Source organism: Lagopus leucura, unplaced genomic scaffold (assembly GCF_019238085.1).
Source record: "Lagopus leucura isolate 7727_CA_CO unplaced genomic scaffold, USGS_WTPT01 Super-Scaffold_100053, whole genome shotgun sequence".
Lineage (NCBI taxonomy): Eukaryota > Metazoa > Chordata > Aves > Galliformes > Phasianidae > Lagopus > Lagopus leucura.
Window position 1 is genome coordinate 1986479 of NW_024962299.1, and position 23877 is coordinate 2010355.

Genomic DNA, 23877 nt, shown 5'->3' on the forward strand with positions numbered 1-23877 from the left:
CATTTTGTGGGCTCCTCAGGGGAGAAAGAAACGGGAACACGAGGGCTCCAAATTCTGAGTGCGACGGCACGCGGCCGGGTTCAAGGCACAGCGAGGCTCTCAGGGCTTCTCAGGCACGCACGTCCTCAGCCTTCGCTTGGAGCTCAGCGAGGCGGAGCTGCAGGCCGGACTCGGGCGAGCTGAGCCCGCCGGGCCTGCAGAGGGCTCCCGCGGCCGCGCTGCTGGAGCAGGAGGCGGGCAGCGGCCTGCGGCACCGGGCTGGGGAACGGCCTCCATCCGGCCCGCGGTGCGCCCCGGGCGGGCAGGGCGGCGTGGACAGCGCGGTGCGTCCCGCGGCCTAGAGCGGCCTGCAGCCATGGGGAAGAAGGGGAAGAGGGAGAAGAAAGGGAAAGGGGCCGAGAAGACGGCAGCGAAGATGGAGAGGAAGGTGTCCCGCAGGGCCAGGAAGGAGGAGGTGAGGGGAGGCGACGGAGGGCTCCAGGAGATCACGTGTTCTTCCGTATCTCCTGTGCTTTTCTTCTGGCCTTAATTAACAGCAAACGAAGGCCGGTCCCGCAGAGTTGGTGCATGCGTTTGGTACCTTTCCCTGGTTGCAGCGTGCTGCTGCCAGCCGTGTGTGCGGCTCCAGGAAAGGGAAGCGTGAGCAGGGTGAGCTGCTGCCACCGTGCATCTGCTGGGAGGGAGGGTATGAACGGGGTGTTTGTGAGGGTGAATCGTGACAGGACAAGGGAATGGTTTTAAACTGAGACACGGGAGGTTTAGGTTGGGTATTAGGAGGAAGTTTTTCAGCCAGAGGGTGGTGAGGCACTGGCACAGGTTGCCCAAGGAGGCTGTGGATGCCCCATCCCTGCAGGCATTCCAGGCCAGGCTGGATGTGGCTGTGGGCAGCCTGGGCTGCTGGTTGGCGACCTGCACACAGCAGGGGTTGGAACTGGATGAGCACTGTGGTCCTTTTCGACCCAGGCCATTCTGCGATCCTATGAAGTGTTGGCTGATGGAGGAACGTGGTGAGCGTGGGGCTGCAGGAGGCACTGTGCAGCCTGGTATGTGTGCTCTGTGGAGGCAGACAGTAATTGACAGAACTTTGAGGGGGATAAAATTAGGTGCAGGTTTCCCTCCCGTTCAGTTTAGGTAGGACTCCATTGCAGGCAAAGGTCTGGTTGGGGCATAGTGTGTACCAGGTCATAATTGGGGCTTATGTGATCTCTGTTTCCTTGTTGGTTTGATCACTCTTCCTCCTGCAGGGGTTGCAGGTGTGCACGGAACAACACACTGTGTGCCATCCTGTTAGGCCTTTTGTGAGCAAACTTGTCATGGTTTTAGTGGGGGGAACAAGTTTTAGAACATGTGACAGTGCTCAGCATCCATCTCTTGTAGGTGGTATCTAAGCAGATTTTTTTTTAACGTTTCTTTTAAAATGGGGAAATTCTGATTCTGAATGCTGGTTTCATGTGGTGTGCAGGTGGTTCTGTGCAGGTCGAGGAACTCAGGTCTGTGTTTCTGTTTTCAGGAGGACCTTGAAGCACTGATAGCTGAGTTTCAGACTTTAGATGCTAAAAAGACCCAAGTAATTGAGACGTCCTGCCCACCTCCCTCACCCAGGTAAGAGATTGTGCAAGGCTTTGGCTGTCACTTACACAGCTGTTGATGAGATTTATTTATACCAAGTTATTTCCTGAGAGTGGAAGGCATAATAACTGGCTTGACTGATATCTGGAGTTAGAAAACACCTGATACATTGAATCCCTGGGTTAAAAAAAGAACCAAAAACATTATTTTTTTTTCCCCTTGAAATACCCCTTTTTATCATCCCACCAGCACAACTGTGAAGGGAAAGATTGGTTAAATTACAGAGCTTATTAAAAAAAAGAAAGTTAAGAGGAACCTTTGAACTTGGATGAGGAATCTGAAACAATCTGAAAGGTCTTGAGTCAAAAGGATGTGTCAAGAGTCCAAGACATTTGGGGTCTACCTGCTGCTATGTTCTGTGCATCTCTTGACTGTGGCTTCTTAAAATCCCTTCTGTGTGATATGTTCTTCCTCTGTTTGGAGGGACAGGTCACTGTACTACTGTTAATGTCACCAGGGTGCTGCAGTGGTCAGTTTGTGCCCCTCCAGCAGCGCTAGGAATCTGTCTCCACGTGATGCAGAGCACCTTGGTGGTACGTAGCTGAGTTGTGAATGTTGATGAGTGCAGAAGAATGACACAGATAAGTTGATATGAGGCAGCCTAGTTCTACCAATAGCTATGTGCTCTCATAAAACTAATTTCTGTTCTTGACACATCAGCATTAAAATTCAAGAGCTCACGTCAGAAGGCATGTTAAATGACAGTGTAACGTGTGTTCCTAAAATAGGAGAAGGTTTCAGACGGTGTCACATTAATCTTGCTGGAAGTTTTTCAGAAGTTAATTTCTTTGGGGAGCTTTTCACCCTGGGGTGAATATCAGAGCCTGGTAATTTGGCAGCTGATGGAGAGACCTTTGTGGCTAGAGGTCAAAATGGCCTGGCTTAGTTAAAGGCTACCAGCCTCAGTGTCTGAAGTCTTCTAACATCTGCTGTTTTGGTCATCCCTCTCTTGTTTGCAGGCTGAATGGCTCCCTGTCTGCCCACCCTGAGAAAGATGAATTGATCCTTTTTGGAGGTGAATATTTCAATGGCCAAAAAGTAATGTATACTTCCATTTTTTTTTCTTCTTTATTCTGCCCTTCCCCTGCCTTATGCTGTAATTTGCACGAGTCTCATTTGAAGTGAAGATTCAAAGCAGCAGTCATAAAATATGCATTTGTCCCCAGATGAGAGCAAAATAGCCTTTTAATTCTGCCACGATACTGTCTTATGCCTGATCGGTTGGCAGGAAGGAGACATGCTAGAACCCATTAAGAAGTCAGAGTGATTGTCTCAGCATCAATATTTCAGGGCTTCATAATTTCTCCAGACTTAATAGTAGCCATCTCTGCCCCTCATTTTTGATAACTATTGAAGAATCTCTATTTTCCAACTTTCAAAACAAGATGTTTCTGCAACTTTGCAGCTGGCAAGTCATTGCCTGCCTTGGAGATGCATACAGTAGCAAATAAGTGGGCACTCTTTACTGAATTTCTGCAAGTTGCAATTGTTTACAGTGCTGCTGGAGACAAATTGGGCATTCCAGCCTTGAGAAGTTGTGTGTACCGTAGCTTGAACGCTCAAGCCCAACGATGATATTTAATCTGAGGATCATCCCGTGTGATGTGCTAAACTAATTCTGCTTGTTTCACTACCTGATGTTATTCCTGTCTCCGCAGTTGAGCAGCATTTCGGGCAGCATTAATCTGTATATCTGTGTTAAGCTCCAGCTTAAGTGCTGAAATCTCAAGCTGTCACAGGGTTAAACAAAAGTTTGGGAGAGAACAGCTGAGTCGAGAGGCTCACACTGAAATAACTGTTGACTACCAGTCTAGTGGGAGAGGTTCTTTTTCTCCTTCCCTGTGTGATGGAGGCTGGTGAGCTGTTGCTTTGCAAGGCTGTCACTTTTCAAGGCCAGGTTGGCTGTGGCTTTGAGTAACCTGATTTAGTGGAAGGCGTCCCTGCCCAGGAGGTGAGGGGTTGGTCTTTAAGTTCCCTTCAACCCCAACCATTCTGTGACTCCAAAGGGAAAGCTGGTACCGTGCACCTTTAACACCAAACTCACAGCTAACCCTGAGTGGTGCTTGTGCTTGGGTAGACTAATCCTGTCCTGTGGAGAGCTGTGTTGATGTGTATCTTTCTTTTCCTCTATAACAGACGTACCTGTACAACGACCTGTATCTTTACAACATCCGGAAAAACAGCTGGACTAAAGTAGAGATTCCCAACCCACCCCCAAGGCGCTGTGCTCACCAGGTGAGGTGCAGGGTGCCAAAGAGGCAGCTGGAATTCTTCTGATGCTGTGCTAAAAATGAACGGGAGTTGACTTTTTTTTTTTTTTTCCCCCAAGAGTTTCTTGCTTCTCTGCATTTTCATTGTAATGGGCTGCCAATGGTGTCACCTTTCTTCTTGTGCTAAGGGGGGTCTGCAGAAGCCTGTAAAAGGTGGTGGTGCTCTTTGATCCCTGAGTGATGTCTGGAAATGTTACAGGGGAAGTGAAATATTGGAGGTGTATCTGTTATGTCAGCAGGACTCATGGGGAAGCTGTTTTTGTCTAGATGGACTAGTCATCTTGAGGCATTATATGGAAACCAGCTCAACCATTCCAGGCTTGTTCTGGATTTTCATTAGAATGTGACCAGATAGCTCTGGGTGCCTGGGTTGCTGTGTGTGATCAGTGGCCGTAGGCCTTCCTCTATGGGTGTTACAGATCCCACTGCTCCAGCAACAACTCATCCCCGTAAGATACCCTTGCTGGCATGTAGGATTGTCCCAACTGTGCAGCCAGATGCACTTTGTGTGCCCTGCCTTTGGCTTTGGCTTTCATTTATTTATTTATTTTCCTTGGTAGATGGACTGTTTTTCTTCAGCATCAGCAAAGATAGCAAAGTTGTGTGAACTTTCTCTGGGATATTGTGAAACTCCCTGTAGTGGCAGTGCTAAGTCACAGCTTGAAGCAGTGATTGAGCACCTGGTAGGAAGGCAGGGCCAACAGAGGGGAGCTCAGGTGCGTGCAATGTACCTGAGTGACTGGAAGGGGTGGAGACATGATTTACCCCTTCCCAGCCCTCACGTAAGGGTTGGCAGTGGAGACAGGGGTATCTCTTGTTGGAGATCTTTGTTTAACTGAGGCCTTCTGAAGGTAAGCAGCTCTTTTCCTTCATTTCTGCACCTGTGGCTGCTGCATTTGGGCTCGTTCTCTTTTGCTGCAGCCAAAGACTTTGCCACCCTGCTATTATTATGATACTTTCTATCCCATTATAGCATTACAGAATCACAGAATTGTAGGGGTTGGAAGGGACCTCCAGAGATCATCGAGTCCAACCCCCCTGCCAAAGCAGGTTCCCTACAGTAGGTCGCACAGGTAGGCATCCAGGCAGGTCTTGAGCATCTCCAGAGAAGGAGACTCTACCACCTCCCTGGGCAGCCTGTTCCAGTTCCATTACATTTCCCTAGGCTTTGTATCTGTTGTTAACATCACTGACTGGTCATGATATTGAAGGGTTTGTTTCTGTTTACTTTGTGTGAATGCCTGCACGCAGAAACTGGACCAGAGACTTGTATTTTTTGCAGGTCTTTTGCCCTCACCAGCTGTCTGATAGATTATCTTACCTATTGCAGCAAATGGCTGGGTGACTGCTGCATTTCAAAAGCTGCTATACAGGATGCGAATGTTATTTTCCTCCCTGTGGCCAAAGCCCTTTAGAGCTTCCTGGTAAGATCCAATGCTCTGGTTAGGTTCCTGTACCCTTGTTATGCTATTGCCTAAATGCCAGCCTTGCTCTGAGCTGTGTGTGCTATCTTGAATTGAAAAGCTTTGACTTGTAGCGCTTAAAATTGATTGTTGTTTCAGAGGCCAAATTCCATAAGGAGGCCAGCAATTCAAATACTCCTTCCATTGAGGTGATAAGGAGGTTGCTTTCTGGCTGTGGAGTTGAGAGGTGCTTGTTTGTGTGTTGGCAGCCAGCAGGTGGCTGTCTAACAGCTCAGTCTGAACTGAGCAAGCAGGCTGGATTATAGAGAAATAAAATGAGGAACATGCCAGGGGAGCTGTGCCTTAACAACAAGTTTTCTGTCCTATAATTAATCACAGTCACACAGGAGGCAGTTCAGCCTCCTTAGCTGAATGGCTTGTTGTCTTCCCTGTGACTTTATTTTTAACACATTTTCCATGTTAGCTTAGAGGTGGATAGAAGTTTGTCTGTGGGTTGGTATGGGCGTGCTTTCCTTCTTGTCATCTGTAGTCTCTGATGTACGGCCCTCTGACTTATGCTGGCTTCACCACATCAGTTCAGTAGAACTGGAGTGAGAAAAGCCATGGATGGCTGTTGTCAGCTTTATTTGAGGAAAGGTTTTGTCTGGGAGATGAGCTTGAAGCCAGCTCTTCATGAAGTTGCATGCAAGCATGGGCAGGCTGTTGTCTGTCCCTTCACTTAAACTTTTAATCACTTGATGCCCATGGAGAAATTGGGTGATTTTTGATTTTATTTTTGTTCCTTTTGTTTGGGTAACCTGATGTTCCCACACTTCCTGCTTATACACACACCCAATATTTTCTGATGTATGTAATCACTGCGTGCATGGGCTGGTTTGGGTCAGAGCGCTGTCGTGTTTGGTGCTGGAAGTCTTTGCTGTTTGCTGGGAAAAGCAGGCAGGTAGTGAAGCCCTTCTGAAGAGACTGTTAACTCAGTGTTTATCTGTGACAGGTATCTTGGGGGAAAAAAGATGTGAAAGATTTTTTGTTTTGTAGTGTAACCACCCCAGTAGCCAAGGAATAAAGCTGTATGTTCACTTGGTTTCATTTTTGGGATTCCTGTCTTTTGCTGCTTGGTCCTGGTGTTCTTCATTCCTTACCTCTTAATAGTCTCTTGTGTTACAGCAGGGTGTTTCAATGCTGCTCCATGCAGAGACAGTAAAACAAATTCTTTAATGCTCTCTTTTGTGCTACTTGCTTTAAGACAGTAACAATTCTCTTGTTCAAATACTGCACACTTCCTTCTGTTGGTGATTGTTTCTTTTCTTTGTTTCTGTTTCTTTTTTTTTCTCATCACATAGAGCAGTAATGCTTTTCAGGTCGTGGAAATCTTCAGGTTTGGACTTGCACTCAGCTCATTGGTTTACTTTGCTGTGGGGAAGGTGTGCTACACAGCGACCAGCTTAGGTTTAAAATTCCCCTTCATTCAGCCCCACAGAGCTTCTTTTCCAAGCAGTGCAGCAGCAGCTGCTGCAATTTGTCTGCTTTGTGGTATTTGGAGGCAGCTGCACATCTGACTGATAAAGTTCTCCTTTTTCTGGCTTTTGCACTCTTGTTTGATCCTGTTCTTTCCTCTGGCAGGCAGCAGTGGTTCCCACAGCCGGTGGGCAGCTCTGGGTGTTTGGTGGAGAGTTTGCATCTCCCAGTGGGGAACAGTTTTACCATTACAAGGATCTCTGGGTCCTGCATTTGGCCACCAAGACCTGGGAGCAGATCAAGTAAGTGGTGTGTTCTCAAGTCAGTAACAATAACCTCATGAGGAACTGTGTCAGCATGGTCTGAACTCGGATCCTGGTGTGGTGCTGTGATTTCCCAGCTGTCTGCCCATCTCTCCTTTGGGTATGAAGATGCCCATGTAGAAATAGTGGAGAGGACAGCCTTCAGAAAAAAGAGGAAGCAAGAGATGTGTCCAAGACCATCGAGGTCAAAGCTATTTTGTATAATGCATGGCTATTAGAGCAGGGGTATTGGGTCTTAGTAACTGAAGAAACGAGCATGCTGAACACTACTGTGTCCTCCCAGCCAAGGCAGATGTAGGTATCCAACTGTAAAACACTACTTGTTGCTCCATTTGTGTTCCATCTGAGCCTGATATCATGGCTGTGCTGTACAAAAGATCTCATTCACTTTTACCATTGCTTGAGAAGGCAGTTGGTATCTATCCACAGAGACGACTTCTCTCCTGATAACTGGCATTTGCTGCTGCCTTAAGATTCCTTGGAATAAACAGGCCAGGAATTCTGATCTATCAAGGTAAGTAGGTGCCAAAAACCATGGAAGCTTTTGACTGGAGTAAAGGCACCTAAAAATATTCTGTGGGTCTGGCCTGAAGTCTTCTACTAATGTTTGGCGTCTGAGTTTTTTCTGCTCATCTTCATATTTGCATTAGGGATGGAAAAAGTCTGGTGGGTCAGCTGGTAAACTGAGAGGTAGGAGATGTGGCTTCGGTTCTGACCGTGGCACAGGCTTTCTTTTGTACTTCAGGATTGTCTTGACCACAGCATTTAGCCAGAATACAGCCTTGGCTGTGCAGAAACTCCTCCACAGCTGACTCTTGAGGTGCTACTGGGAAAAGCATCAGCTTTTGAACGCTTGCTCATCTACTTTTTATCTGTCAAGCTCCTGAGCAGGAACTCTGTGTCCTTTCTTCAGGTGGGAAAGCCCTAAGTGTGCCCAGGCTAATCAATTTTTTGCCCTGCTTACAAAGTGCAGGTGCCTGTTGTTGGTGTCTGTCCTTTCTTGTGCAGTGATTGAGAGGCTGGTTTAGGGCTGAGCTGTGCAGAGATGGATACCTTGGCACATGCCTCAGGCCACACAGTGACTCACTGTGCCTGTCTGCCTTTTTTTCCCCCTTTTGCAAAATGGGAGCACTGATGTTGCCTGGTGAGAGGGAATTTGGAGGTTTAGTTTTGTTAATATAGCACTGAAAGGACTCTGGCATGGGTGTAGTGGGTCATACTGAGCCAAAGAGCAAATAGTCCCAATGAGTCCAGAATACACTGGGTAAAAAGGATGCTTCAAGGCACAGGATCCTGGCAGTCATCAGCCCTGCAAGAGTCCAGAGATGGTCCTTTTGAGTACATCTGGGAGGCTGGGGGGAGAGCTGTTCAGTTCCTCAGTGACTGGTTCCTATCTGACAGTGTGATCCTTGGCTCCAGACCTGGCAGCGTTAGTCTAATAGCAGCTGCAACTGTTACAAGGAACTGAGTTTACTCTAGTGAGCCCTGCTTGTCTTTTAGCAGTGTGGAGGAGGGGGTGAGGGAATCTCTGCAAAATGATAGAGGGCTCTTTAAGAGGTGCAAGGATTCAAAAGACCTGTCACTGTGCAGGCAGATCTGCCTATTGTTGTTAGGCAGAAGCTGACGTAATGGCTGTGACTGTACCCCTCCCAGCTCCCCCAAAATAACTTCTAAATCCCTTGTTCCATCTCAGCCACGTAAAGGGGGTTAGAACTCAAATGCATTACATCCCTTCTAGTTTCGTGAGGCGGGGGAGAGGAAGTGATGATACCCATGGAGGCTCTGCTGAGAGAAAGGGTTGACATTTCAACCAAACTCTTGGTTGGAAAAAATCCTCACCAGAGAGCAATGTTAATACCCAGCTGCAGGGAGAGCGAGGGCGGGAGATGGCTTTTTGTGAGCCATCAGAGAACCCAGATGAGGCTTCGTGAGTTCCACCGGTGATGGTGCAGATTGTTCTCTTATGGGTTTGCAGATGTGTTGCTGCGAGCTGATTTAGGGTTTTCCACTCCCAAAACAAATGCTGCGATGTCGAACCTGCTTGGGAAGAGGAAATCTGGTCGTTAGAAGGCTTTACTCATCCTGCATCTTATCCCTCATGGTATGGGGATGCTGAGTCTTACTGGTACCACAAGATCGCCTGCTCCCACTCTGCAGCTGAGCATGATGTTTGCATGTGCTGCAGTGTGCAGGACAGCGTCAGCAGTCCCAGGCCCCAGGTGGATTAAGCCATGGTGAGGGAACTTGTTGGAAGCTTGTGATGGGTTAATGTGGTTAGTGAGGAGGGAGAAATAGATCAGATGAGCTCCTGCTCTCAGGATAAGCAAAAGCACATTCCCAGTGCTTTGCTTTTCCAGCTGTCTGAAGCTGCTCAGCACCCCTGGGTTATCCCGTGTCACTTCAGCAGCCATGACACAGTAGAAGGATGCATGGGGAGGCTGTGATGCTCTGTTGTTCTCTTCATAGCTAAATGGGTAAACGTTTCCAAAGTTTGCTCTGGGGAGGCTGTCGTTCTCTTTCTCTATGCCATGCAGGATCAACTCCGTTTGAGTTTTGTGAGGTATTTGGGTGCACATCTGTCTTTTTGCCTTGCTGTATTTCGTAAACACCTGTGCCCTGGTCCCAGTGTTCAAATAAAACAAAGTGCATCTTCTCCTCATCCTTGGGCAAAGCTCCAAAAGCTACATTAATTAGGTGTCTGGAGTGGAGGCTGTGAGGAGATGTCTTGGTTTTAATGCTAACTTGGCTGAGTGTGAAAATCAGGTTTCTGCTGCCTCTTTGTGTTTCCATATGGCATCACGATGACAGCCTGCTTGGAAGGGGAAGAAGAAAAGAAAGGGCAGTGATGATTGTTGAGTTTTATGAGGGATGTTTTTGTACTTCTTTATGATTGTCACACATGCTGCATTGTGCTTCCTTCAGCAATTTGTTTTTATCATCAGGGACTCCACTGCTGCCTCATAAAGTTCCATACAAGCTTCTCATGTCTGTCTGGAGCCAAATGCTACGTTTGGACTGGGGATGAGTGATGCTAGTGGGTAGCTTGAAGGGTTACTGGTGTTGGGAAGGTAAATGTTTGGGAAGATGGAATGGGTGAGGCAACTTGTGTAGCCTTGTTGGCATAGAACAGGCTACCAAGTAGCAGGCAAAGCGCTAATTACATGTGTCCAGTGTGGTAACAGCTACCTGAGTAAACCCTGTTGATAAACATTTGGGAGACAGAGTGTTATTGAGTAGACTGGGTTGGGTCTGGGAGATGTCGCTTTAGTGCAGAAAAAGCAGTAATTTTGTTACTCTAATAAGAAATGCTTGGAAGAGAGAGACAAGGTTTCCATCTCCATTCCACCTGGGATGGATCACCCAGCTTCAGTTGAGTTGGAATGAGTTTGTAGAATGGAATTAGTAGATTAAATGGCTAAAATGACCCTACTCTGACCTGAACTTGCAGTTCTAAGAAGTCTGGCTATTCCAGCCTCACAGCTTAGATTTCAGACAGCTGTGTTGTCCTTTCTGGCCTGCAGATTCTGTGAGAGACCATCTTGGTGCCATAAGAAGCTTGACTGTAAAATGCTTTGAAGAGAATCCCATGAATAACTTACCCTGTGCTGTGTCTGCAAAGGCTCCTGGGGAAATTGATCTCCATTACTGCTTAATGCAGAGCCACAGCGATGTCAGTCAGCTTGGCAGAGTTAAAAATTGACAGCAGCTCTATTTGGTTGCGTTTTGCCTGCACAGGGGTGGCTCAAATGCAGCAAATCTCAGCTCGTTGGATGACGTGCCAGGAAGTGACTTTGACTTAGTGGGGCCACCTTATTATGTGTGCGATGTGTGAGGTTTCCCCAGTGTGTGAAGCGTTTGTTACTCTGCCTTGGAGCAAAGCAATATTTTAACCTAATTGCCTCGTTCCTTCCTAGAGAGAGCATTCCTCCTGTTCACCTCTGTGTGGCCCAGAATGCTCCCTCAAAGAGAAATGGGGGGTGTCACACATCGGGGCTGTACTTGGGAGCTGGCAGATCCCTCCGTGCAGTTCTCCGCCTTGTTTCTGAACCTATGTAACTCCCTTCCCTTTAATACTGGGATGCTAATGATGCTTCACAGTTTTGTGAGACGTGGGGCTATAAATACTTCAGGGCAATGCTTCACAAGTGTATGTTGAGTGCTGTTTATGGGGAGAACTGGAGCAGTGGCTGCAGAGCAGGATGCCTTTCAGTGTAGGTTTATTTCTGACCGATGGCTCTTGTTCGTGTGCTCTCTGTCACCAGAAAGATCAGGTCCTGCAGCACAGGGTAGAAAGGTGTTTTGGTGCTTAAGGAAGGGAGTTTTGGTGTGCTGTTGAGCAGACTTCCTTTGACAGACCAAAAGGGATCCTTCTGAGCTTCTTCTCTCCTAGAGGAAGATCCAGACGTGTGACTGTTGATTGACTTTGCAAAGGATTTGATCTGGGGGTTTTGTGCCTCGTAGCAATTTTGTATTCACTTGTGTACCTCTGAATTAATTACACAAGCACATGGGTGCTATATCTCTGTGTGCTGATGAACAGAACACTTGTCATTTGCATTTACAAGTGTAAGATGCAAAACCAAACACCCAAGTCCTGGATTTCAGCTGCTTTGTGTACTGTAGAACAGTGTGTGTTATCCTGGAGTGCCCCTTTGGTGGGATGTTGCATGCATCATCACTTTTTTTCATAATGAGAGATTGCAGAGATTCTTCTGAACTTTCTCTGGGTGAAGGAAGGAATGAATGAAAGAGTAACTCACTCATGCAGTCTGTAGATACTGCAGCATGGAAGTCATTAATTCTCAAAACTGGAGCTGAATTCAGATCTGCTGTATTACTCTAAGTCCCAGAGTAACTCCACAAGCAACAGCAAATTCCTTATGGAGCAGTTGAGATCAGACTCGTGCTTCCATGTGTAGAGCCAGTTCTTATCCAGACTTATCTGTTAATCTATTTTTGAAAAAGAGTCTGGAGAATTTACAGCTCCCTCCCACATGTCTGCTTTCTGGTGTCAACCCCACAAAGTAGCGTATTAATCATAATGTCTGTGAAACCATTTCCAAGATGTTTATTTTGGACCACGAGCAGCAATGCAGGTAAAGGGAGACAGTCTGCATCTGGGAAGCAAGGCTCTGGGCTAGCAGCAAATGCCTTCTGGAGCTGCTGCTACTCCTGCTTGTCTCTGCTGTGCATTCTTATGGGCTGGGGAGCAAACCCTGGGCTGTATGAATTGCTCCCTGCAGAAATACCTTCTAAGGGCACTTACTGCATGCTTAAGAGGGCATCTCTTTCCATCAAAGGCTATGAAGTGCCCATTGCAGCTGATTCCTGGATGGTGAGTAATGCTTAAGTTGATAAAGCTGAGATGACACAACAGGGTGCAGCGTGAAGCCTCCTGCAGCTGTGTTTTAGCATCATCTCTTGTAGCTTGCATCCATATTCTAGAGAAAAGGGGAGAACAGCCTTGTAATTGGGAGCAATTGATGGTGGTGTGGTGGGACTCCTCTGAACTCAGATCAGGCCCTGTTTGGGATGGTGGTGGTTGTGACTTGGAGTTAATTGTACATTTGTGGGAGCTCGTTTATTAAAGCACACGCATCAGTGAATAAATGTCTTACCACTCAGAATTGGTTTTTGACTTGGAGATGTGTTTGAGAAGCAAGGCAGGAAGTATTCCCTGAGAACAAGACCTTATTGTTAACGTTGACATCTAATTCCTTCTTTTTTATTTAAAAAAAAAAAAAAAAAAAACAAGATTTTTAAAAGATGACATCCCCTGGAATAATGACATAAAAGTTTTGTTATGAAAGATTTCAGCCACATCCGAAATCATTGTTAATATGAAAAGTGATGTTCTGCTGGGTGGTACTTAAAAATCCAGTAAGTGCCTAGAAAATTCTACTGTCTGTCCTCATAAGAAATCCAAGAAATCAATATTCATTCAGGCTTACCCAAACACTGCTGTTCTGCTTGGGATTCTTCATTATGGCCGGTGTGATTGTTATTTCTGATGGTGAGGCCCCTCGTTTTCTCTCTCTGCAGAAATCTATCGCTGCTCTTTGCAGCTACCCACTGCCACATGTAGCACAGAAGTGGGGTTGTGGGTTTAGACTTTGCTGTTTTTTCTCAGTGGTGAGCAGGTTTCTCATTTATTTAAGCCCTGATTCTGCAGCCTGTACCTCCTTGAGAAGCCTTACTGAGTTCAGTGCACTGTGGGAGACTCCTTAGCAAGACTGAAAACGTGAAAGATTAGTCCAAGGGGCAGAGAACGTGCAAAGCTCTTGTTTTCTCTGTGGTTTGCCCTGAACTAGCCTTTGGTTTGGGAGTTCTTCACGTTTTCTTTGTTCTCTCTCACATGAAGGCGTGACTGCAGGTGATGAAGAAGGAAAGTGCATCTTCATTGCCTCTCAGCAACGTTGTTGTCAGCGGCCTGGCTTTGTCCAAAGCTTTAGGATGTGACAGATGGGGCGTTGTTGCTTGTTCTTGGAAATGGAAGTGGCACATCTCACTGAAAGGCCATGCGGGCTTGAAAAGAGCAGAGCAGTGATGTGTAGCTGCTCGTTTAATAAGTAAAATGATAATGATGACTTGTTTTGCCACTGTGCCTTCTGTTCTTGAGGAAACCTGAGTAATTTATCAAGTTTGGTGGTGTAGCCTAGCTGCAGGTTGTTGGGTGGGGATAGAGTGGATAGGGGTGATTTCCTATGACAGTGAAGGAGGGTAGATATCAGAGCCAGTTCCTGGCTTCTATCTGCTACTTAGGGTAAACATCTCTGTCTGGAGTGCTTTTCTTGAAATTGTGGGAGTTAACTGCTATTCATTAAACTCTCCTGAAGAATTACCTCCTGAGTCATAGCAGAAAAGACTTCAAGACTCGGGTGCTGTTAGACTGTATGGTTTATCACTAGGAATAAAACTGTTATTGCAAAATGCCTGTGGTGCAAATATCAAGCATTACAATACCAAGCGTTACAGGAAGAACACATGTACTGTTCTGGAAGAAAACATCTATGTTAAGGTGACAAAGTTCCCTATGATTTCCCATGCCTGTACCAGAAGCTAAGCTCAGCCAGTCCAGCTGCCTTATGACTTCAATAAAAATGGGCTGACCCACTGGTAGGATGGGAAGCTTGCTGATGAGTGAAATTTCTTTGTCTTTCAGAGCATCAGGAGGTCCCTCAGGAAGAAGTGGGCATCGAATGGTTGCTTGCAAAAGACAACTGATGGTCTTTGGAGGTTTCCATGAGAGCACGAGGTGGGTTATTGCAGGATAGCTGGTGGTGTTGGATCCCGTGTAACTGAGACAACGTGATTTCACCAGCAACTGCAAGCTGGGCTATAAGGCAAGGATTTTATGTGGTGGTACTGTGAACAAATCATATAATTCTATGTTAGAAAGATAAGTGATCTTGATTATTTTTTTTTCCAAGTCTTAACTGTTTGAGAAATAGTTTTGCCACTTACATAATCACTGAAGTAGCTCCTCATCCTCATAGCTAAAGCTCAGTACATCGGTTTTGGATTCTGCCTCTCATCAAAGAGGCTTCTCTTCCTAGAAACATCTTCCCCAGTAGGCTCTCCTATGCCACATGAGGTCACAGCTTCTCTGTGATGAGGGCTGAAGAGAGCTGAGCTACATAATTTCTCAGAGGTGCTAAGCTGCATGACTGCAGTCCCCAGGAGCACAGCACAGTTTGCAAAGCCTACCCTACACTTGGCTAACTGTTTGGCAGTTTCACTGGTGCAGAGCACTTTCTATAGCAGTGAGTTGGCTACCAGGAGGAGAGTGTGTGTATATATGTGTATATGTGCATTTTTCATTCCCACCCTCTAGACAGACATTGCACTAATATGTTTTGATCGTTTGTGTTTTGGTTGAAGTCACCTTGGATTGCATTTCTTGGAAGGAGTTGGTGAAAGCTCTGTTATAATAGGGAATGAGGTGGGAATAAAACAAAAAGAACCAGAGAGGTCGTGCATATAGGAGCTTCATTAAATGCATAATTGTTGCTCTGAAGTAGTAACCTTCAACTGAACAAATCTCTACATTGCCAAGGCTACAGAGGGAGGAAAAATCAGAGATATGGGGAGTTGAATAAGGTACTGCACCTCTTCAGAGGTTTGTGGTGCTCCTGCTGAAGTGGTGTTTTGTTCTGTCCTAAATGATGACCGTGACCAAAACCTGTCATGTTCCAATTTGCTCTCCTTAGAGATTACATCTATTACAACGATGTGTATGCATTCAATTTGGACTCCTTCACGTGGAGCAAGCTGGCTCCATCAGGAATTGGGCCTGTTCCGAGGTCAGGATGTCAAATGGCTACCACACCTGAGGGCAGCATAGTCATCTATGGAGGCTACTCGAAACAGGTAGGAGAGACTGTGATAAGCCACTGCAACATTTCCCAAATGCCAAACGAAATAGTCAAGGGAAAAACTAAAGGGCTAAAATGGAAGTTAAATTTAATATTTAAATTACGTAAATAGCACCTTAGTGATTACCTTGACCTGTGTTGGTTGCAGGGTCCTGTGTCTTGTCTGCTTGGAGGAGGCAGTAGGAGAGCAGAATTCAAATGTGTAATCTGCCACTTCCCTCTGCTCTGTTTCACAAGTGCAGATCTCCAGTGCAGATCTGGTGATCTCATCGGGTAACTGCCTGCTGCTCTGATATTGCTGCATGCCAGGCAGCTGTCAGATGTCCAAAAAAAACCACTAGCAATGGGAGTGCATGTCAGCCTGTGGTTGTGCTTGGAGTGACTGTGCAATTGTGCCCTTGTGTTGTTCATACATGGGATGGTTCAGGCTGCTGGGAGCCAGTATTGTTACCAAATCTATCTTCTTGTCTTCTGACTTTTTCCCTTTGTTCATGTGGTTGTGTCCTGATCAAGGGTCTGATTTCTGGTAAAACTAATGCTCTGTTTTCCCTGCTAACCTAATCCAGCGTAGGGAGGTGATGTTACAAAGGAAGGAATAAGCAACTGGGAGAAGTGACATTTCTGATAACAGTTGTCATTGCTGCCAACTTCAGGCATTCTTAGTCAGCACTCAACCATGTTTCAGCACTCAACCATGTTCCAGCACTTGTGGCTTAAAAGCAGCAGTTACCAGGAGCCTTGTATTTATTTGCATCAGGGAAAGGGTTAAGGCAGCTGTGCTTGTTAGCAGACTCAATAAACCAATGAAGACTTTTGATGAGTACCAGGCTTCCTCTGCTTTGCTTCTTGCTATGTTAATCGTGGTAATTCATACTGGATAGGCCTTTAGACCGTATGTCCTTATTGACCAAGTATCCCCGTCTCCATGCTGGGTGGGAGGAAGTAAATATTTCATTGAGCAAAAGGCTCCTGCAAAAAAAGCTTTTAATGTTGTGAATGTAGACTGAAGACCCAGATCCTGCTGCTGCTGTCTCAGTGGAAAGGCATTGCTTCCAGGGGGAGGAGGGCACATTGTTCTTGTGATGTGAATAAACGAACAAAGAAGAAAAGCATGGAAAGAGGAGAGAAAGTAGTCTGTCTGTATATTTAGAAGCATTTGTGCCTCCTCACGGCCTGCGCTGAGGGCTCTAACTCCTCAGATGTGCACTTGATTAAATAGCAGTAGCAGTACAGAGGCATTTTCTGCCCAAAAGGGCTTTGTTTGCTTCCTGTTCCACCACTCCTGAGTGGGAGAAGCCTGCACGCTTTACTAGGTTTGGCTCTCTTAGGGCTACTGAAAGTAACTGGGTTTCAAGAGCGTGTGGAGTCCCTTGGAAATATAAAAGTTGACACGTTTTTGCAGTTAGGTCTATTCTGCTTTATGAGGATAGGCTTTGTTGCACTGCTCTGGGTTGTTTTGAGCTAATAAAAATGAAGTAGAAGGGATAGAGGAATGCAAAGCTGCTGTCAGCCTTCTGCTGTGATAAATGAGCACTCAGCCTTTATGCAGAGTACTGAGCAAGAATAAGAGCTGGATGCAGTTCCTCTTTGGCTTGGCGAACAGCTCTTAGATTAAAACAAGCACTCTTGTTATTAATCTACTTCCTTTGTAGCACAGAGAGCTGAGTCTGCTGCTCTGACGTGCTGTTCCTGTCATAGGCTTTGCTTGCCTTCTGCAGCACAGGTGAGCTTTTGGGCAGGGAGAATGAAGCCAAGCTACAAACTGAGCAAAGCACCAGGCAGTTTTCTTCTTGGGATGCAAAGGCAACAGACTTCAGCATCATCCTGAAAATTTAGTTCAAGATTAAACACTTCTGGAATAAACACAGTTGATGTTTGGCTATCTAATTCTCAGTATGTCTTTGCTTATAACTGACTATGGAGCTGAATCTCTCTGGATTTTCTTTGATGTGAAGAAAATGTTTGGCTTGTGTCCTCCCCACGGAGTCACTGGCAGGGATACTCTGGGGAGGAGTAAGAGGTGGAAGATGGAAGAAACAACCCGTAATTGGAAGTAGGCAGGTAGAGAAGACCTGTCCTTTTTCTCTGGTTAGAAGCAGATACTACATTCAGGAGTATTCTGAAGATGATTTTGGGCTTCACGTGTGGATATGAAATCAGACAGGTGTCCAAATAAAGCGCCGTTTGCCAAGTCCTGTAGACTCTTCTAATTTCCTTTCTAACAAAAAGCAGGATTGATTTTCACGCGTGCTGTAGAAAAGTGCAGTTTCTCTTCCTACAGCTGCTGCTAAGCTTGTGTGTGCTTTGGAGAGAAGGGAAGAAGTCAGGACTGCTCCTGTGTTGGAGTACCAGGGCAGGATAGGCTGCCAGGTTGCTGGAGAAGAGTTACAGTGTGGTAGGGCTGCTTCCCTGCAGTGGGCAGTTCTGATGCGTTGGATCCTGTACAGCCCTGAGCCCTTGTAAATCTGCTTTGAGGTGTTATGTGGTGAGAAATACGCGTGTTGTCAAAACAAAAAGGCCTGTAAGCCCAGGAGATTCATAGTAATGGGTGGAATTGTAGGCATTTGTGTACCAAGCTGGCTGTCAGGGCTTTATGAAGCACGAGCAACGTTGTCAGCTTGCAGCCATGGGTGTTTCCGTGCTCAGTCTGCCCATCCTCAGCCTCCAGCAGAGAGGTTTGCTTGGTACTTTGGTTTGCTTGATATGCATGCCGAGCTGAGCACGGAGGGTCAGTTTTCAGTGATGTTTGTCAGTCCAGGCTGTGTTGCTGAATTCCCTTGGTGTTACTTGGCTAAGAGTCTCTTTCATGGCTGGGGAAAAAAGCAGGAAAGATAAATGGCTTGTCTGAGGCATTCCAGTACTTGTGGATAGAGCCAGGGCTGTTACCTTGGGACCCAGGCATGCATTTGCCACTAGATTTTGCTGTTCTAGGATGTTAAGTTCAGGCAGTGAGCATCCAGGATACAAACAGAGAAGATGGAAAACTTGAGCTTTACAACCCCAAGTGTGCAAATTGAACAAGAGCACGCTTGAAAATAGTGATCCTTAGCACGTTGGTGTCCCTATGTTCTTCTGCTTTATCTTCAACCCAGAAATGATAAAAGGCAACTACTGTGGTTCCTTACAGGAGAGGTTGTTGTAGGTTTTTGTCATCACTCTCTAAATATGCCTCAGAAGCCTGTGAGACACTCAGACTTGCTTTCCTGCTGATCTTAAAGATGTCTTCACCCGTTTTGCTTGCTTGGAATGGGGCTTGCTGCAGCAAGCTGCATTTTTGGCTGTATGAAGCAATGAGACCTCTCTATTGCTAGGCAACGTGAGCACACTGTGCCTGGCTGGCACAGCGAATGCAGCCAGGATGTGTTGGAGGCTAACACTGCTCTACCTTGAGGGTGGAAGCAGTCCACAAGCCATGGGAGCTCTGGCACTATCTGTGTGCAGGGCTTTTGGATGCCAAAGTAAGCTAAGGTGTATTTTTTTTTTTTCTTTTTAATATTTTTTTCCCTCCTTTTAGCAGTGAGCTCTGCTTGTAGTGGATTCTGCTGGGAGATTGCTTGTGGGAGGGCTGAAGGCTGGTCTTGTGGGAAAGCTTCCCTCTGCAGTTCTGCTTGCTAAGGGCCTTCTGTCAGTTGGCTGTATTTTGCCACTGTTGGTCTCTTTTATTAGCTGTATTTAGCAGGTTATATGCACTCTCTATGCTTCAGTTGCCTTGCTCTTTGAAGGGCTATAACCATGCTTCTTGCTGCCTGTTGCTGAAGGTAGAGGATATCCAAGGCAGCTTTGTGCTTGAAAGCAACCACCTGGGACTCGAGAGCCAGAGGGACAGTGAGGGGACAGGAGGCTCCTGTGGCTGATGGAGCAATTTCCTCAGGGCAGATGAGTGTCCTGGGCTGGGGGAGTTGGCCTCTCTAGTATCAGTGTGCTGCTTGCTACTGAAGTGCCTGCTTTTGAGCCAGTGCGAGTGGGGAAAACGAGCATCTCTGACAACAAATAACTAACTCTCACTCCAGCTCATTGGGCTTTCTTAGCCCGAGAAGCTTTGTCATATTGTACACGTAATGTTTACTACAAGGAGCCTGTGTAGTTTTCAGGAGAAAAATAAAGCAGTTATTCTGCCCAGCCTGCACGATGGTGAAGCCAACTGCTCTCTCAGTATATGTTGTTTCCCTTCTTTCCATGCAGACAGTGCTCATCTCACTGTGCTTGACAGCTGTGCTTCTGCACCTTTCAGCCTGTGTGTCCCCTACACATAAGAATGTGGTGTGCCTAGCACTTAAGTACAAACTGCAGCCTACCTGGGATTGGAAACAAAATAAACCCCCTTTCCATTCTCATTATCAGATATTCACTTTGCAGCCACTGCTCTGTTCAAGCCCTGTGCCCATCTCTCTCCCCATTCCTCTCCTCTGTCCATCCATCCCTGACAGCTCTTTGCTTAGTTGCAGCTTGGAGGGTGTTTGAAGCAAGGGAGAGACTAAAAAGGCTGCTGTAGCTCAGCCATCCATAGCTTGCAGCTTGCTGGAGAGTTCTGCTGCTCTAGACTTCTGTGACAGAGACAGCAAAGTGTGACATGGCTGCAGAATGTTATTTGCTCTGTGCAGTGACTCATAGCCCTTTAAACTTGAGAGCTGCTGCTGTATGTCCCACAATATGTGCTCTTCCAGTACCATGGAACTGCTGTACTCAGTACTTAGAGCTCTGTTCCTAGAAGGCATTTCTTGCCCTGGCAACCTGTTCTGCTCAAAGTGGGCAGCTCCCAGCCCCTCCAGCTGTGAGCTCCTATAGCTATGTGTCAGAACTACTGACCAATGCAAAAACTGGACTTGCTTTTTTTCCTGTGTGCTAGAGAACTGGCAGTGGCAGAAGAAGCTGTTTCTGTGCCTGTTCTTCTTCAGAAGATAGGCCTATCACTGCTGCTTGTTCCTGCAGGCTTTCTGTCCCAGTATGCCTGACGTTCTGCTGCTCAAGAACAGGGGGTAGAATAGTGTGGTTGCTGACTTCATTAAGGTTGTGCAGAAGAGGATACCTCCAGCTTCAACAGCCTGTCTGGGAGAGAGTGTCTTCCAGTGTGCTGCTTGGAATGCCTAGATACAAGTGAAGAGCAAGAACACACAAGATCTACAGCCCCAGACTAACATTTCCTAGGGCAGACCCTGGTCTCTGAGTTGACTGAAGCTTCCCTTTCCTTTTTGCTGCTCTTTGAACAGCATTCTCCTGTTTCTTCTAGCGCTTTATTATCAGCTTTCCCTGGAGCTTCTCAACATCATCCAAGTTCAAGTCTTGTTGTGCAATGCCTCAAACGTGCTTTATTCCCCTTCCTTCTCTGCCTTTCTAAGAATCGAGTACCATTCCTGAGAACTGAGTGCTGAGCCATGCAATAGCAAAACCTACTAAGCTCAAGGCACAGGGTTGAGTATGGATATGGAGCAAGAAGATGACACTGTGGCATGCACCCAAGCCCTGCTCCTTCCCAAGCACTGGGCTCAACCCTGCCAGCTCTTGCTGGGATCTGCTGCCTGGAGCAATGCCATTGCCCCCAGGAGGAAGGGAATTACAAGGAAGCCAGAGCGTCTTCTTGGAGGATGGGTGGATTGTGGACATTACTAAAAGACCTCTTGTGGTGGTGTTGCATAGTGCTGCTTTCAAATACTGCGTGTTGCTGTGAGTACAGGGGCTTACAGCAAAAGGAGAAAGGGAAACTTGCATTTAAAAATAATGCATTTAATTCCTTCAGCTGAGGCCTGCTGCTGCTTTTGCTGGTGTCTCGCAGTTGCCTGTAGCAGAGGGTTAAAGTGAGGCTTCTGTTTCTATCCGGGAGGGAAAACTGATTCTTAAGACTCTGTGGTGCCTCAAATGCTACTAATGACACCTGCAGCCAGGCTGTGGGGCAGAGAGGACTCTGCTTCTGTTGCGTTGGGGTGGATGTTGGGGGTGGCAAGGATTGAGAGTCTGTGTTAGATGCAGATCTGTACTTAAACTTGTGCTGTGCAGGTGATACAGCATAGTTGGAGTGCTCAACATTTAAGGACAGCATCCCAGAGGGCCTTGCCAGCACTGTTGGAAGTTACTGTGTGCCACTTTGGTGAGCGGGTATCTGCTCTCTTTTACAGCTAGAGGAGCAGAGGCACAGATGTTAAATTGCTCCCTCGAGAGAACCTGATGCTGTCTGTGGCACAGTAAAAGGCAGAATCTTGGCTCTCCTGTTTCCTTGGTGCTGCCCATCCTTCCTTTCTTGTAACATGATCAGTTTTAATCCCTTGTGCCAATTTATTTCTCCTCTGTAGTGCCCGGATCTCTGCCCTTGCATTGATTGCGTCCTGCAGTCTTCAGGAGCCCACCAGTCCCACGATCTGTGCTGCAGCCTGGAGAGCAGAGGGAGGCTCTGGTTGTTGCAGGCAGAAGTTGCTTGTGGTTTATTACACGTCTCCCACTGCTCACTTGTAGGATGGGACTGAGTGAGGCGTGCTTGAGAATCACAAGACACCAGCCTCCATTTGTCCCTTCTGGCTGCCTCCATTCCCTCTGGATTTGCTGTTTGCTGTAGAAAATGGCCCTGGTTTCAGCACTGCAGTTGTGAAGTGCCTGGTGGTTTCTCCTTGCCCCTATCACAGTGTTTGCTTTTTCAGCACGGTGATGTACAGATTTAGGCTGTGATTAGGCTTATCTGTGGTGTTGAGAGTTCAGAATGGCATATTTTGGTGTGAGTGACTTCCTTGGCCTTGAAGAGTTGGGCCTCCTGCGTTTTGGCCATTGAAAGTGTTTCACCAAGCATCCCTGTCTTTCCTTTCTTTGCAGAGAGTTAAGAAAGATGTTGACAAAGGCACCCTGCATACAGATATGTTCCTGCTGAAGACTGGAGGCTCAGGCAAAGAGGAAGGTAAGCCACTGCTGCAGCTAGGGGGCTGTGCTGGAAGCAGTGCTGCAAGGCTGTGAATCCTCTTTCTTCCTTTGAATAAGAAACCAAGAAAAAAATCCAAGCTCAGAACAAAATTTCCCTTTTAATGATGAGCACTGTGCCCCAGCTTTTGCTTTGGGGCTAAACACAGCAGATAAGTCGATTTAAACATTTCTTCTTTCCCAGGAGTAGTTAAGTGCATTTGTATACTGTGACTCTAGCTTGAAAAGAAAGGAGCTAGAGTGAAGGAATGGCAGCTGCTGAGAGATAGGAGAGAAGTTGTGTCCTACTTTTTCACTTGGGAATTGGAGAAAGAAGATGTTCTATCATGTGTACAGGCAACATTCCTGCTGCTGTGTTGTGTAGGAGAAAATGGGAGCGTAGTCTATAGGGCACTCACCTTTTCTTTTTCTCCCTGTCCATTTAAGGCCTGGAAAGATGAGGCCACATCATCTCTGCTAACCAAAGCTTAGTGGTTGGCTGAAGGGTGCTGGGAGTCGTGGTTCCCATCTCAGGTGACTTGATTACAGAACTGATGTCAGTAGCTCTGTGAAACAGGCAAAGAACTGGAGCTATGTGAAAACTTCATGAAGAACTGACAGAGCTAATGGAGGAAGGCTGGGAGGAGCTTTCTGCTGGAGAATCAGCATTATTTACATTGATGTTTTCCAGTTGGCCTTGGAATAGTCTGAGTTGGACTGGAGGGTCTCCAGGCACCTTGCATAACTGTGAGAAGTTCTGACCTGCACAAGCAGTTCCATAAGAATTACCAGAAAAGATGTTAGGGATTTTTGGGGGGTTTGTATGTAGGAGGAAATTAAAACAACGTCTTGAAATTGCTGTTCCCTGGAACATTCTGATCATTGCTCTTCTGTTTCACAACAGAAAATTGTTGGGATTTCAGAACTTCCCACACTGGAAATTCCTGTTTTCAAGAAGTTGTTTTTAGTAGTGGTGGGTCATCTATAAACTATTAGGAGAGAAGGTGGGGGTGTGATCTCATGAGATTATTCAGTGCAGGGATATTACCAGGAATGGGTTTTGGTTGACTGGTTTTTGGTGTTTTTTTTTCCCCATCTATCTGTGAATACACTCAGAAATAGGGATTCCATCCCTTTCCTTAGGAGAGAGAATTTTGTCCTTGGCTTAAGGAGCAGGATAATCTTCCTTGAGCAGATTTTCCAAGATGTTGAAGTAGTGACAGATTTCTTTAAACCCAGCCATCTTAAAGTGGGATTTGGGGAGGAAGGTTGGTCAGGTATTGTCTGGATTGCAGACCCTGCTTGCATGATGCCCTATTTATAGCTTATCTTCTTGAATTTGTGGCTCCTTCAGAAACACAGTGCCTAGCCAGTGCACATGCTTCTGCCAGCCTGCATGTTAGGGATTTGCTCTAAATCCATAGGAAGGGAAAGGAAGGGAAGGGAAAGGAAGGGAAAGGAGGGGAAGGGAAAGGAGGGGAAGGGAAGGGAAAGGAAGGGAAGGGAAAGGAAGGGAAGGGAAAGG

The 23877-nt window shown here is 46.5% G+C and overlaps 1 protein-coding gene across 7 annotated transcripts in view; it reads left to right on the forward strand.

The window, feature by feature from the left end:
* Positions 1 to 293: 293 nt before the first annotated feature.
* The window catches only part of KLHDC4 (kelch domain containing 4), a 27617-nt gene continuing 4033 nt past the window's right edge, over positions 294 to 23877 (forward strand). The window contains exons 1-8 of one of the 7 annotated variants that reach the window (XM_042885955.1): positions 294 to 454; positions 1511 to 1602; positions 2589 to 2667; positions 3766 to 3864; positions 6944 to 7080; positions 14264 to 14356; positions 15312 to 15471; positions 22272 to 22353. In XM_042885955.1, coding sequence (XP_042741889.1) covers positions 356 to 454; positions 1511 to 1602; positions 2589 to 2667; positions 3766 to 3864; positions 6944 to 7080; positions 14264 to 14356; positions 15312 to 15471; positions 22272 to 22353 — 841 coding nt within the window. In that variant the 5' untranslated portion in view covers positions 294 to 355. Of the gene's footprint in view, positions 455 to 543; positions 649 to 1510; positions 1603 to 2588; positions 2668 to 3765; positions 3865 to 4682; positions 4751 to 5181; positions 5324 to 6943; positions 7081 to 7590; positions 9336 to 14263; positions 14357 to 15311; positions 15472 to 22271; positions 22354 to 23877 lie in introns of those variants that run through there. The other 6 variants (XM_042885956.1, XM_042885958.1, XM_042885959.1 and 3 more) reach the window with 6 other exon arrangements.